The sequence below is a fragment of the Erithacus rubecula genome (genome assembly GCF_903797595.1).
Source record: "Erithacus rubecula genome assembly, chromosome: 2".
Lineage (NCBI taxonomy): Eukaryota > Metazoa > Chordata > Aves > Passeriformes > Muscicapidae > Erithacus > Erithacus rubecula.
In genome coordinates, this window is record NC_136685.1 from 64350115 (window position 1) to 64366468 (window position 16354).

Sequence of the window (16354 nt, forward strand, 5' to 3'; positions counted from 1 at the left end):
GCAGATCTTCAAATGACAGAGTGTACTGTTCTTATAAATGCAAACGACATATGGTTGAGCCTGCTTGTGTTAATTGGAGATAAAAAGAAATGAAAAAAAAAAAAGGTGACATCTTTTGAAAGAGCTTCCATTAGGGCAATAGGAGCTGCCTTTACAAGGTGTGATGTTGCAGTCTGGCTTAGCTCAATCAGCAGCACACGTACAGTCCCACTAAAACTGCTAAGGTTGCTGCAGCAAGAGACAGGGAAGTAGAACATAGTGCCAACAAAATACCAGCAGCAACAATAATTTATTTTATTTCATCAAGCAACAGAAATCAGATCAGTCTATCATAATTGTTACTCTGTTTTTTTAAACTCAAGTCTCTAAATCGGGAGATTTACTCAGCTGAAGGCCCAGTATAATGAGAATATATGCTTTCTTTTTCCACAAGAATTGGAAGTGGTATGATCTAAGACTGACAACTCCAGCATCTGGGAGTGCTTAAAGCAATTCGTAGTTTTGCTCCAGTCATGTGGCTCTGGACAAAGACTGAACAAAAATCAAATTGGTTCAGAGGAAGTCCCAGTGTTGAATAGGACTCAATAAATTGAGCAAGGATACTTGGATTTATTTGCCTTTATTCATTATAAATGAATTGCATTCTTTCTCCTCTTGCAAATGCTTGGCTGCTATTTTTGTGTAAACGTTCATGACTATGTTAATTGCACTGTATCTTTTTATATTAATTTTATAGATTTTATTGCTCTACTTTAGAGGTCCTAAATATTTGATTTATATAGTATGCTTTTTCAACAGGAATTTTCATAAGCATTATCTTCCAGATGTATTTTGTATAGTTTCAAAAGATATGCATACCACATTCCAGAAATACTGTTGCCAAAGAATCTAATTTAAACGTGGAAATACTTTATGATATGCAGATCTACTTTCTGCTTTGCATAGTTCACATTTTAACAACAACAGGAAACTGCAAGAGTAGAAAGAATTAATTGCTTAAGTGAGAGCTATTCTTACTGAATTAAAAAAAATCATAAATTCCGTATTTCCCACAGTTGTTCTGCAAGCTGATACTGAATAAACCTCCTAATCTGACTGTATAAAATCAAAATGAAACTTTGCATACAACTTCAAAACTTTCAGTTTTTTTTTCAAGGAAGAGATGAGAACCCAAGATTCTATGTGTAACCATCTGGGAAATGAGTCAAAAATCCTAAGTTAGAAAAAGAAATCTCTGATCTGTTGCAATAAGCTGTCTGAACCAGTCTAAATCACCATCTTTCACCTATAGCTACCTCACATATGGTTGTGCATACTTGTATACACAACAGTGTTTTCACCTTCAGTGCTCTGCTGTTTACCAGTCCCTGATGTGAGGGGGGGAATTACCAGATATTGGTATGCAATGGGCATGTTAATTTCTGGGCTTGCTGTTGTTAAATGTTGACCTTCCATTCCAGTTCTCAGCCACGCGTCACCACTCTGCAGTCCAAAGCTTGCTGATGGAACTGAGTGCCTGGAAGACCAAGTCACCCATTTGTTTGCAGCAAATGCAAAGAGTTCTGAGGGACATGCCCTCTGCCCTGGCTCAGCAGGAAGCTTGTGTCCACTGAAGTGTGGTGAGCTTCTGGTTTGGGGTTGGGAGCAGCAGGACATGGGCAGCCAAAGGAGGGGCAACACATGCACTGAATGGCCACCACTCTTGTAGGAGGTAAGAAGATGAATTAGCCTGATTCACAGGCTTTACAATAAACTCCATCTTCTGTCTAAGTCCTTTTTTGTACACTGTTTTTTCTAAAATTTGACGTGACATATGTAATGATATCCCTGGGGCAGATTATACAAAAGCAGCCAACGCATAACTCTATTTTTGGTTAATACCACTTTCCCAAGCAAGGGATCCATGCTACAGAGCTTGACATTAGAGGGCTTCTTGATACGTGAACAGTTTTTCTGAAATAATTTGATTACATCCAATCTGTCTATGAATAATTCAGTAAAATAACTTTCAGCTTGTGACTTTTTTCATATATAAGGTCTGAGATGAGCTGAAAAAAAAAACAGGGCCAAATTTACTGAGGGATTTATGCCCTGTTGTTCAGTCAGCTGCCTTTAAAAATCCCACCTGGAGTCTGAGACTGCTAAGCACTAAAGGCATATCAGCTACTGTTTTCCCACCCCACTAAGAAAGAATTTCCTTCTTCTCCTCTCTAGGTACAAATCAGCCCTCCACCTTGCACACCACACTAGATGTAGGATCCTTGGTGGACCACTCTTTTCCAGTCCCTCATATGAACTTGCTTCCCACTTCCTTTTTTGACTTCACTTTGGCTTTTCATTTTCCTTCTCCTTACATTCCCTGCCCCTAACCCCAAAGCCCTAACACCAAACAAGTTGGAGTCATCTCATGCAGTGACAAAGAGAGACCTTGTTTTCAGATCTGCCTTATTTTATAAGAACACAGTGGTGACACTACTCTTAGTATAATATTAGGAGTAGAGTATTAATTTTAGGAGTAGTTTTAGACATCTGGATTAAGGTTCCATACAGACTAGATTAGGTAGCTGCTTCACCTTCCCACAGCTCCAACACCAACACACCTCCAGGTGTATTAGCTTACTGAAGCTTTTTCCTATGCTACAGAACGTGGTTCTCTGTGGGAAGCTGTAAAATGTCTCACAAATTGGCTGAGGTGAATCAGTGCCTGATGGCTTCCTGCCCACTCTGGCTGAGAGCCCCTGCTAACCTGTGGCTGCTGCTCTCTGCTGTTGCAGTGCTGTAACACTGCGTGCAGCTTCATGCATGCACCAACTATTCTGCATGTAGCTGTGTGTTTCTAACATATTTTGCATTTCCTGCCTAATGATCTTCTTTAATTGGCACCTAATTAGCACCAGTACTGTGTTTTCCCCATGTGACCGTCTCCATCTTTACATATCTAAATCTGTCCAGTCCATCATATGGTGTTACTCTGTTAACTGTCTAAACAAATGTAGCTTTTAACGGGTCTGCTGTGTGAAAAGTCATGTTTACAATGTTTACATTGAAACTTCTGCCTGTCTATTACTAGTTTCTGCAGACAAATGCAGGAATTAGACTGCTATTTGAAAATCAATACAAAGAGGACAGAGGGATGTTCAGGTGTTCTGAGTGGATCTTTTTGAGGAGAGAATTGATCATCAAGACTATATGTTATAGAGCATAAGCTTTTATATCTAGCTTTGATTGCCTCTTCTGAATGATATGCAAGCAGACTAAAAAGGAAAGCAATCTGACTGAATTCTCTTGTTACCCATTTTCTGAGAAAATGAGCCAAACAAATAAAAACAATGGTATCAGGACTCAAGATGGCTCTGTGAGCAGCACTTTGCTGGAGAGAGCCAGCCAAGCCAAGGAATAAATATAAATTTCTTGTGACAAATCCATCATACTCCAAGTGATATTGACAGAACATGCTAAGGTAATTCCAAGTACCATTTCAATTACAAATTGTAAATTTCTCTTCTGCAGGGAATCTGCTCCATCAGAGTGTCACTAAGTTATATCAATCTGGCACACAAGTTCATTTCCCTGTCCTCAGATATTTACTATCATATTTTTCACAGGCCTATATATTCCTGAACCTTCCACAATGGACAGAAATTAATACCACTAGCAGAGAGCTGCAATTCCAGTTTAGCCAAAGCAGAATGAAACTTGAGAATTCTATATGTATGAAATTAAAGAGTATGGTGCATTCATATTTCATCTTCATCAAATTATCAACTGTTGCTGAATAAAGCAACAAAATAAAGCTTGCATAGTTACCATCAATTACTCTGTTATACTCTGAACCCTTTCTGAATTGCAGAGTGCTGGAGGAATTGAAATCTGAAATCTGTCATGGGTGCTTTCCAGATGATATTACAGTATGTCATTCTGTTAAACCAGTGAATCATTACTCAATGAAGCCTAATATCTAGATTTCTTCTATCCCTACTGTCTTGTGAACTAGGGCCCAGTCTGTATCTTATTTCTTTCTACTTATTTATACCTTTGCAAACTGTCAAGTCTGAAATATAACAGCTGAGAAATTTTGCTTAATGAGAATTTATTTCAAGAATTTGCTTATAAAATAGTAATTTTTAAAAGATGTTCAGATGTTAGAGGAATAAGAAAAATACATTTTGCCTAGCAGATCTGACCAGCCAGTAGGTAATCCATCCTGATCCGGCCAAATGAGTCTCTCTGCAAAGAATTGCCAGACACACAACCTCCTTGCACTCTTTGTCTCACTTGCTGAACATTTTTCTGAATCCATGCATTTGGAATTATGATTCAGTGCAGGAATATCTAGCACAGTATGAATGTGGACTCACTTGGAAATATTAGGCATCTCTGCTCTCTGTTCCTTTGTACAGAGGAGCACCCTCCTCCAGCCCTGGGGAAAGTGCCTCTGCTCACAATGTCCTGCTTGCTGGCACTATTGCAGCCAGGAGGGGGAATCAGTCTGAGCAAAAGCTGGACCTAGTCTGGATGAGGTCATGGAAGAAAACAGATTTGGACAAAGATCTTGGAGCTGAGACTCGATCTAGAAGGGGAGGAAAAATAGTGACACAAGGTCAGGGCAAGCAGAGGATGAGGACTGCTGCAGTGAATAGCACTCTGAAAATGATTGATTCTGTGTCTGCTAGCACCAGAGCACTCCTACATGATGTCAGGCGCATTATTTGAACTACAGGTGGCCACCGAGCACTTTTTACATTTGGTGTTATGTTTGAGAGCCTGGGGTCTGATTTGTACAAGTACTTTGCATTCACAGCTGTGTCTCAAGTCAAAGGGAGCTGTGCTTCAAACGTACAAAGCACTGTGTCATGCTGTTTCACCCAGGCAAACCCCAGCCATCTCAAGGCTTGCAACCACAATTAATAGGCATATTTAGCCTTAACCTCTCTGTCTCATTTCCCAATAAGTTGATGTTCCCTACATCTCATGAACATAATTCATAAGCATTCCTATTTGCAGTTCGTAAGCATAATTAATACACTCCAGGTACTGTAACAATGAATGCTGTAGAAAAGCCTGCTACAATGTCAATAATTCCATGTTACAAGCAGGACTAAACTGCTTTGAACAAAGCCCAATGACATGTGCTGAACAAAGAGATAAAACATAAACCGAAAGGCTGCACAGTGTCTGTCCCATGCACTCTACCAGGCAGAGGTGCTCTGAGCAGAACAGTATCATCACACAATTAAAGGCTAAACTGTAAGTCATACCCTCTGCAAGTCAAAACAAGCTTGTCTGACAACTCTTACTTTGGCCTATCCTTAAGTGTCAATACTTGGATTTCAAACTATAATATTCCTTTAATGTGAGGCTTGAATTATTTAGGGGTTTTTTGTGTGAACAGAATGTAATAATTTAAGGAGATATATATTTATATATTTTAACTGCTTTGCACTGTGCATGCAAAATCATACTGGTTTTGTTAAAGTGGACGAGTAATAGGGGAAAATAAAAATAGGAAAACAGTTGCACTGTATCAAGCTATAGCATAAAGTAAATTGTATTTATTTTCCTACTAATTATCCTAGATAGGAATTGTAATAATAGGTGTGATAGATCGCATATATGAAATGAAATAATTTTGCAGCTTATTTACATGTTTAAGCATATGTTTCAACAACAAAGATTTCTATTTCTTCTTCCTTCCAAAAGATGTTTTTTTTTTTTTTTTTTAATCTGTTGCTGCTTAGAAATATGTCAAGAACTCTCCACAGTACAGCCTTCCCACTTAGATTTTGCTCCATTGATTGGTCTCTTTTCCTTTTTTTTTTTTTTTAATCTCTGCCTGGAGATCAAAGACATTATTTGCAACCAGAAAAATAAAGATTTATTGATTCACCTTACAGGTGTTGCCTGTCTTCTCATCAAAGCATCCATCTTCCTCAAAGGTCCACTGTAAGAGTTTATCTGCTTTTCATCTGCAACAGCACTATTAACAAAATCTGCAGTGTCGTCATCCAAGCAAGACAGTAGATACTGAAGTATTCCAAAGAATATAAAACATTAAAACATTCATGGAAGCAGAGCATAGTAAGTAAGCCCCCAGTACTTTCTAAATATTTCAAAGAAATATTAATGAGAATTAAATGGTAGTTTAACTATGCAAGTAGAGTTATGACTTTACCTGCTGAAAGGCATCAGCTATTTGTGTTTTAAGTGAACTGGAGCCCTAAAGGTTTAGCCCAAAGTGGGCTTATTTTTAGCATCCTGTTACTTTCTCTTTTTCAGAAATGTCATACCTTACTTTGCCTTTGCTACAGGTTTTGTGTAAGATTGTGGAGCATCTGTGTATTGATGTTGTAGAACTGTGTAACTAAAACCAGGAGACTCCTCTCTGAACTGAGGTCTTTTTTTTCAGGCAATATATAAGTATTTTTTATCAAGGAATGCAATGGGAATGGTTCTTTATTTTTAGACTACTCTTTGTGTTCTTATCCACACCAGCAAGATTAATTTCCAAAGTCATTAGCACAGGCAGCATTTACCCAATGCTTTCAGAACAAGTGGCAAAAACATCAGAATATATTCTCCTGAGCAAAATTTCCAGCTGCAAGTGTGAAAAGATTACAAGTCAGGTCCCTAAACTGAAATACTTTTTTTTTAAGCCTTAAGAGGAAAAATGTGATTGCCTTTTAATTTCTTACATGGTGAGTTACACTTGGCTTTTGATTTCCAATTTTTGTTTAAAACCACAGCGAATAGAATTTTTCTTTTTCTTAGAAATGAAGAGTCTCATATGATGCCATGAGCAGGATCTTGGGAAATTCCCGATTCCATCCAGATCCATAAAACAAAATGGTGAAGCAGCATTACCACCCCAAAATCTCCTCCCTCCAATGCTGTGCTGGCAATGCAGCCGCATGGGGAAATGAAATACATTTCTACATCAGACAATGCCCAAGAACATGAATAGTTCCAAATAAGCCATCAGGACACATTAGGGACATATGTTGTATAAAGAGGATGAAGCTATTGCACAGCTCAGCTCTGAGTGAATGCCATTCACCCGCCAGCCACATGGTTGGAAACGTCTGTCTAAGAAAAATAGCATGATCGAGCAATTAGAGGCTGTATCGTGAGCCATATGTACAAGGGGGTCAAATTAAGGTTGTGTGTGCAATCTTAATTTTGTAACTTCTGTACTTTTCTGAAGCCTTGTCTCCAGTAGACAGCTTTAATCATTCCATCAAAGAAGAGCGGTCCGTTTCGTTCCCCACGAACGATGTCAGCCGGCTCTGAAGCAGCGGACCCTCCCGCCGCTGGGCTCGGCGGCCCGGGGCAGGTGCGCTGTGCGGGCGGCGGCGCCCGCAGGGGTCGCTGCGCGGAGCCGGCGGGAGCATGGCGAGCGCGGCGGGCCGGGCCGGGCCGGGGTGGGCGGCACCGGGGCCGGGCCGGGCCGGGCAGGGGGCGGCGGGGCCGGGCCGGGGTGGGCGGCACCGGGGCCGGGCCGGGCCGGGCGGGGGGCGGCGGGGCCGGGCGGCGCGCATAAGTCGGCGGCGAGTTGCAGGCAGCCAGCGGCGGAGCGCTGGCTGTAACTTGACACCGGGGCGAGAGGCCGAGCGGAGAGAGGGAGCGAGAGCGGCGGCAGAGGAGGAGGAGAGGAGAGGAGCGGAGCCCCAGGGAGCGGGATGGTGACCACCTCCTTCCCCTCCCCTTAGCGGCGCTCCGTAGCAGCAGCAGCCGCCGCCGCAGGAGCGCCGGGGACTCTCGCCTGCCGCGGAGCCGGGGGCAGCCGGCGATGGGGACGGGACGGATCCCCTGAGCTCCCGGGAACTTTCCCGGCCGCGGGCAGCCGGAGCCGGGCAGGCGGATGGAGGATGCGCTTCCCCCGGCGGGCTGCGTGAGCCGGCGGCGGCGAAGGGGAGGATGAAGAAGCAGCAGCAGAACGGCGGCGGGGAATGCCCGGCGCCCCCCGCGGCAGCGGCGGCGGGAGGGGGCCCGGGCCAGGGCGGGGGCTTGCTGAGGCGGCGGCCCCTCTCGCTGCTGCCCTTCCTCTCGCTGCGCGACTACGTCTTCTGCATGGCCACCCTGCTGCTCTTCTGCTTGGGCTCCCTCTTCTACCAGCTCAACGGGGGCCCCCCGCACTTTCTGCTGGCCCTGCGGCACTGTCTGGGTAAGGGCGGCAGCGGCGGCGGGGACTTGTTGCGGCTGGGCTGGGGCCTCCCTCCGCACCGGGGACACGGCCGGGGCTGGGGCGGCCGGGGCCGGGCGGGACTCGCTGCCGTGAGCGCTCACACCGCAGCGGGACCGGCCGGCGGCCCCGAGAGCCGAGCGTGGGGCGCGCCCCGCCACAAGTTCGTGCTGCCGAAAGCAGAGTCCCATCGAGACTTTGTCAGCCCCGGGACCGCTCCGCGCCGGGGGCGGCTCTTTGTGTGCCCGGTGGCCGCGGCAGAGCGCGGTGTGCCGGCTGCTCTGCGCGCCGATTCGGTCCGAGGCGGAGCGGAGAGCAGCGCACCGGGGCAGCCCGGGCTGTCAGCGCCTCCCCGCCGAGTGCTGGCCCCGGAGAGGAGCCGCGGGGTACGCATGGCCCACAGCACAAGATGCTATTGCTAAAAAAAAACCAACAACCCAACGGAAAACCCCAGGTGCACTCTTGCACTTTGTGAAGCAAGCATCCGTCCTTGTGCAGGAGGCTGGAGTCTGGAGAGAAGGGTGTGCTTAGCAGGGTCAGTGCAGCAGCGCTCAAACACTCGGGCTCACTCCGGTCCTTTGGCAGCCTGGTTGCCTGCGTGACCCTGAAGGAGGTGCCCCGGTGGAGCGGGTGTGATCCCCACGCTGTGGCTTGTAGTTCTCACCCTCACGGTGGCCACAAGTTTTCACGTGGTTTTTGTTTTGTAGCCAGTGTCCGCATCGCTAGATGTTGCTTCCTTGCTGAGCAGAGAAGTTGTGTAAAAGTTTTTTGAGAGGTGAGTATCTTAGACTGGCAGGAGTAGTTCAGGTGGTGGTAGGACAAGGAGGAATGACTTTAAACTGAAAGAGGGCAGATTTCGTTTAGCTGTTAGGAAGAAATGCTTCCCTATGAGAATGGTGAGGCACCACAACAGGTTGCCCAGAGAAGCTGTGGATGCCCCATCCTTGGTATTGTTCAAGGCCAGGCTGGATGGGTCTTTCACCAACCTGGTCTGGTGGAAGGTGTTCCCTGCCCATAGTGGGGAGATTGTAAGGGTCCTAAAGACCATTTAGTTCCATTCCGTGATGAAATACTAGACGAAAACAAAGTGTTTCTCAGTAGAGGAGGATTGCTGCAGAATAATTTGTGGCATGAGTTTTTTACCACGTTAGCTGCTCTGTTTTACTTGTCTGTGAAGGTGAGGCTGTGATGGTACATGTTGCAGAAGTACATGACAGCGAGAGACACTGTAACAATGTAAACAAAAATACAGTTCATGTATTTCAGAAAAATAAGCTGCAGATCTTATTCTATGTGCCCATATTTTATGAACATTTTGAGAATACAGCCCTGTGTGTGTGTGTGTGTGTTCCTTGTGGGGGAACTATCCCATGTCTTCAGTCAACTAGTGAGAGTGCATGGAGAGGCAGTAGGACAAGAGGCAACAAACACAAGTTTGCAACAAGGGAAATTCCAGTGAGATATCAGGAAAAAAATTAAATGTGAGAAGAGTCAGATGTTGGAACAGGCTACCCAGGGAGGTTGGAATGTCCTTGCAGATATTCAGAACTCAGCTGGACAAACCTCTGAGCAGCCCAAGTCAATTTCTCCCTGTTTTGTTGGGGATATATGACCAGGAGAACAGAAGTCACTTTCAGATAATGTTACTTTGTGATTCTGCTGTAAAAAGTCAATGAAAACTGACAACAGGAGAAGAAATACTTTGGATATTACTTCATGAACACAACAGTAGTTTTGACTTGAGTTTTAATGGCTTTTTTTTTCCCCTTTCATATTACAATCAGGAAGAAATTCCTCCACTGAAGAGGAAACTGACAAGTTTTCTGCCATAGAATCAGAATTGCTAGGGTTGGAAGGCATCTCTGGAGATCATCTAGTCTACCTCCCATCCCAAGGCAGGGTTGCCTAGAGCAGGTCAACACAGGAACATATCCAGGTGGGTTTTGAATGTCTCCAGACAAGGAGACTCCATAGTCTCCATGGGCAGCTGGTTCCAGTGCTCTGCCACCCACAACGTAAAGAAGTTCTTCCTCATGTTGAGGTGGAGCTTCTTGTGTTTTAGTTTATGGCCATTGCTCCTTGTCCTGTCACTGGGCACCATGGAAGAGAGTCTGGCACCGTCCTCTCGGCACCTACCTAAGAGATATTTGTATGCATTAATGAGATTCTCTCTCACACGTCTCTTCTCTGGACTAAAGAGGCAAGCTCATACTGGTAGAAGATTTTGTTTGCAATTGAATGGTATTTTAGTGAGGTTAAACACAATCTCTGGTTTTCAGAGGAAAATTTTTGTCAGTTTGTAACATTTTCGTTGTTTTCAGGGAAAAATGTTGCTTAGCTAGGATGAAATTAGACTGTAAGAAATGCAGGGTTACTCAGCTTCCCACTTTGTGGCCTTTTGACTGCTTTTGAGGGATGGGGGAAATAAAACTTGAATCTGCTATCCTACCCAATCTAGCCAGTAGTTGCATGTCTGCTGGAAAATCTTCTGAGGACTGCAGATGAAAGGCTTGGAAACTACATCTTGGAGAATGGGTCATGATAATTTCTGTGAGGTGCTCAACAAGTGCAAAAAAGCCTTTGTTGTTTGTGCCTGAACGTGATGAGCCTCTGGGGATGGAGTGCAGTCTTAGTGAAAATGTTTTGGGGTTCTTTTGAAGTGTAGAATTCTCACAGGAGAGAGTAGACAGATCTATTAATCTCTGCTAATGAACTTCTGCACTTGTTATTTGAATTAGTGTAGGAATTTCCTTTCTGTGCCTGAGTGACCTGGGATGTTAAGGAGATGCAGAGTTGGCTAACATCCTGCACCAGGCTGGTGGCTGAGAGGGAAGCAGAGTCCTCATGGCTGGCTGGAGTCCTAGTACCCACTGAGCAAGTGGTGCTGCTGCCTCTGCAGAAAAGTGGGATACACTTTGGGTACTAAGGTTTCTGTCTGCATGCAGCTCTATGAAGTTACTTTATGCTTCCTTGGTCTGCAGTTTCATTTAGGTTGTCACAGTTCATCCATGTCAGTGACATTGCTGAATATTTTATGTTAAAAAATTTTAGAGTGGTGTGTACTCCTTTAGGTATCCAGCTGGGACAGCTTTCAAATTAGGAACAATTCTTTTTTTTTTTTTTTTTTTTTTTTTGTAGCTAGAAGGCTTATTGTCTTCTAGGGAGCTAACAGAACTGCTTGGAGGAATATGTATTGGACATCCCATCCTGCTAACTACCAAAGCTATACATGTAAATGTGTGTTTTATACAGCAGCTGGAAGCTTCATGATGTTAAAAAAAATCCAAAACCCTTTTCCCCCCTGAAGCCACAGATTCATTGTACAAGAAACTCTTTCCTTGCAGTCCTTCCAACCCACAATTTATGATATTAAAATTTACATCTCCAAACAAAAATGAATAGTTAGTTTGTAAACCATGTTTGCAATGTGTGAATTTTGCCATTGCTCTAATTGTATTTAAATCTACAGAAACCAAGGAGTAGCCTAAAGGGAAAATTGATTTTTCTGTCTTGTGTGCTCCATAGGGTGGGAGGGTCATCTTGTCTGACCTGAGAATTTTTGTTTGCATTTGTAAGTTTCAGTGCTCATGTTATATTTAGTTATGTTATTGTGAGGGGAATGCTTGGGTCTTTTTTACCTCAGAACTTGAAGAGAAGTTTCTGAGCAGCAGCACAAAACTTCAGTAGTGGTCTGGACAGAAATCACACCTGCATCAGGCAGGTGTGTGCATAAAAGAAATCAAAACAGTGTGAAAACACTTGGTTTGAAAAACTTCAATTTTCTTATTAGGCCTGTGTCATATGCTGTGGAGGAGGTATACATTTATTTTCAAAGGAATGAAGTGTGAACGTTTGCTAGTTCTATTAACTTTCCTTTGGAGGTGGGGAAGATGAATGTATTTTCAGAATATTCAGACTATTAGTAATTTTTTTTCTCTCTCCTAGACAAGTTTCTCTGGTGTCTTGTCCATATATGCCTCCTTTTGTTTGGTTGCCATACTGATTGGAGAAACTCTTGGAAAAACATTATGGCAGTTTCTTGGGTAAACAGTAGCAGCGTTCAGTACTTCCTCTTGACATCGCCATCTCTTCTCTTTTATACCAGAGTCATCCCAAGCAAGTGAGAGTAAAGTAGTAGATATGGAGCTGTGTTTCGTTATTCATCCTGTTTTGACTTTAAGCTCACAGTAATTCAGAGTACAGAAGGTCTGTTGGAGAGCTGATGGTTTCTGCTGTCTCTTCTGGTTGTGGCTCTCAGTGACGTGGCTCAAGTTCCACACTGTCATCATCCCATCGGGAGGGGTCTAGAGCCCTGGTTTTCAGCATGAAATTTTTGGGCAGGGCATAGACATATGTGGGTTATTTCTGAAGAATCTATGGAAGATACTTAAAAGGTATCTGTTGCCAGTACACTTAAATTTGCTATATGAAGGTGCATACCTGTCCTGGACCATCTACGAGCTCTAAAAAACAGGAAGGTTTGAAAACTGCCAGGCTTTCCAGTAAGGAACTGCAGTGTTGGGGTTTGCACAAATGAGGTCTTGCTTGTTGATTCTGACAAGGTAATCCTGGCTCACTAATTGAAAACCAATTCCAGCAGTGGAAGGAAGTGAGAAGAATCTTCCTTAGATGAGTAAGACACAAATCATAAATCTTGGACAGCCCAGTGGCTTTTGGGGAATGCACCAGGGAGTCCACTCCCCTGCAACTGCAGTGGTTTTGCATTGCTTTATTCTTCCATGCTTTGACTTGATCTATGCATGCTTCATGTTACAGAAATGAGAAATTCTAAGGGCTGATAGCAACCTTCTAATGGCCAATAAAAACATAAAACCTTTAGATCTTCCATATTTGTTGTGAAAACTTGTTGTTCATGTCAATTAAAACATTTCCCCTGTTGAACTTGCCAGGAGCCTCTACAACAAATACACTGGTTTGATTGCATGTGAAAGTTGCCTGTGCTGTGGTTTCCTATGCAAGACAAAAGTCTTAAGTGTCCACTTGTATTCCTCAAACAATTGCTGTGTTGCTCTCCCTATTTATGACACTGAAAGTTCTCAGGTATCTCAAGATGGGCTTGGTAGCTTTAAAGTTGTCACAGCAACAGTTGTGTTTATTTTGGGCACATCAGGGAGTATAACCATAAAATAAACAGAATGCAATCTGAGTCTTTGTGGAGGCTGTTACAAAAATCTTCAAAATATTTAAAACTGAACAGTAAGTGAAACTTTTTATTTAAATTGAGGTAGTATGAATTGGTTGTATTTTGATAGGGTATTGCTGTTGCATTTTATTGTTTGTTTGTTTGGTTTGGTTTTGTTTTCTTCTTGACCTATCTGACTTTTTCCTGTTAACCTATTAAGAGAGGGACAAAAAAGAAAACCTAACTATCCAAAGAAAACAAATAAATGTTAGTGTTTTGTATGCAAATTTTTTATAAACTGTAGAAGGGAGGTGCAACAATAGGGTTTATAGGCTTTTTCGAGAGGGATTGGTTGGGGTTTTTATTCTGGTAATACTGCATTTTTATATAGAATGATATTAAGCATAATATTCTTCAGGGCAAGCTTTTCTAAAAAATAGAAGCACCTACCATGCTTTATTTTTGCTGGTAGACAGCATGCTGCCTTTACATGGCCAAAAAGGGTTGTGTCATCCAGGTTTGTTTTGGACATGCATGGATCAGGAATCCTTTACAGTTTTTTGAAGGCCCTTCAAGTGTGTGAGTAGGAGAAAATACACTCAAGGAAAGAAAGTCAGGTCTGTAGGTGATGCTGACTGTGGTGACACAATTCCTATTTCTGAGATGCCTAAGCTTTTGAAAAGGCCTGGGTTATGTTCTTAATGACAAATATTTTTTCTTATTGCTGTCAAAAGAGAGAGCTCTTGTATACTCTAAAGCATTTTGATTTTGGTCTGACTTCTCAGAGGATTATTTAGTTGCAATACACATGGAGCTAATTACATTTCCATTCCCTACAATGTTAACGAATTTTGAAAGGTCAGTTTAGAAGCTGCTTCCTAAAAGCCTTGAGAAGAGATGGTCTGAACCTAAATTGGAAGTCTGTAGCTGTATCTTTCTTAATTAGCTTTTCTGTCCTCTTTGAACTTCCTCATTTTGCTGTTGTAAAAGCCATACATATTATCTTTTAGATAAAATGTTTTTGGACTTCCATTTATGTTACTAAACTCTCAAGTTATAAGTGAGCCTCTTTGGAAGACAAAAGTGGAGCCTCATCTCCAAATAGCTTTTGTTAAAAGACTGCTCATCACTCTCAGCTTCTCTGATGGCAAGATGTACAGAGCTTTGCCTAGCACAAGGTGATGTGAGGAAATACTCTGTGGAGAACCAGAATGCACCTAATTTTATGACCAAGGTCATAAAACTCAAGCCTTTTCCTTTCAGAAAGATTAAGTGGTCTCTGGACTACACTGTTCTGGCTGGCTAAAATGCTCTGTACAGTGAAACATGGCAAAAATGTTTGTGTGAATGTGTTGTGATAATATTCAAAATATATTTGGAAAAGATAGCATTTATTCAGGAATGTATTTTCTGCTTTCAAAATCAGACTCCAGTCTGGGAATCAGGAATTGCATATAGGCATCTGTGCACATGTTTCTTTATAATACTGTCCACTTTGTCATTTGACAAAGGATTTAAAGTATTAATTCAGTCTCTGCTGAGATGAAATATTACTGTAGCTTTTTAAAAAATCTATTTATTTGGTTTACTTAGAGGTTATATGGCAGTGTGGTATATACACCTGTGAAAGATCAAGTCTGCTGGTTAAATGAGATGTTTCACTTGGGCCAGAGGAGATGAGAGAGGCTCAATTTCCCTGCCCTAACAGACTTCACATGACATTGAACAAATCATTGAGTGTCTCTAACCCCCTTTTGTCCAAATGACACTTTGAAGAATAATGTGTGGCGAAATAGGGACGTCTGAGATATTGTGGTGGTCATAGCCATAGAAATAGAGAGGAAAAAGATGCTTTTGATAAATGCCTTTGTTGTGGACAGGTTTTGGCTGTGTCAAAGAGATAAGGCAGATAGTGTTAGAAGGGAATTCCTGTGTAAACTGAGGCAAAGCCTGTGGTCCAGCTGCTTTTCTTTCAAGGGTTTCACCACTGCTGGCTATCACAGTCTCAGTTTTACTTCAGGAATTATTATATTTGGTTTCCAGAGTGTCACCAAAGGGCTTTAGTTTTAGATGTGTCCTCATCTAGAAGACTTCATGTCCACAGAAGTTACCAAATCATTTATTTCTTGTTTCCCATGGTGGTGCTTAGACTTGATTTGTGGAAATGCAGTTTCTTGAAGCCATGTTCATCCTAAGTGAATGGCAAGCACTTTCTTCTCTATTGAAGAGTAGTCAGCCAAAAGCAATTGGCTGTTATGAGGAAAAAAGTGGTTGTTGTAGTGGTTGTCATATTTTAATACAAAATTAGGGAGGAGGAACGTTGCTTTTGCTTGGGGTTTTACAGAGACTGATAAACTTTCAAGGGTGCTAGAACAAGAGACTCTGTAGCAAAAGTAACTCCTACAGCAGCTACAACACTTCATGCTCTGTGGGGAAAAGAAAGGCTGTCTAATTTCCCCCCCCCCACCCCCCCCCAATACCTCTAATAAAAGGTTTGAGAGTAATTAACATCTGTGCTAGCTCTACTGCACTGATTTCTGATAAAAACTGTTTTGAAATCAGTAGCACATGTCAAAGTCACCAGTGACAGTAAGTGGAAGTTCTTTGTTGTTTAAGCACAAGGCTCTTTTAGCAAAATTTGTAGAACATATGGACAGAGGGATTTTACATGATTTTTGGTGGGAACATTGTAAAGTGGTTGAGCAGGTATCTTTTTTTTACCTCATTTCGAGATGGTAATTTGTTATTTCTCTCCCATCATTTAAATTCATATCTTAATAGAATGTGTGTCTGCTGTCTCTTGTGTCTAGCAAAAATCTGGGATTACTGAAATGGCTTGAGTGTATTTTGTGTGGTAATCACCACATTTTTTGGACATACATTTTGAGCACTTAAGGAAGCCCTTCTTTCTGGGTTGTTTTCTTAGTTTTGTGTGCCTCTGGCTCCTGTAACCTCTTCAAGAAGGGCTGGATGTTTTCTTTTCACAGTTGTCCCTCTCTGCAAAAGCAGGTTTTCAAGTAAGATGTAAGAAT

At 42.5% G+C, this 16354-nt stretch overlaps 1 protein-coding gene across 1 annotated transcript in view; it reads left to right on the forward strand.

Moving 5' to 3' along the window:
- Nucleotides 1-7509: 7509 nt before the first annotated feature.
- The window catches only part of UST (uronyl 2-sulfotransferase), a 150615-nt gene continuing 141770 nt past the window's right edge, over nt 7510-16354 (forward strand). The window contains exon 1 of the mRNA XM_079332632.1: nt 7510-8161. Coding sequence (XP_079188758.1) covers nt 7915-8161 — 247 coding nt within the window. The 5' untranslated portion in view covers nt 7510-7914. The remainder of the gene's footprint in view (nt 8162-16354) is intronic.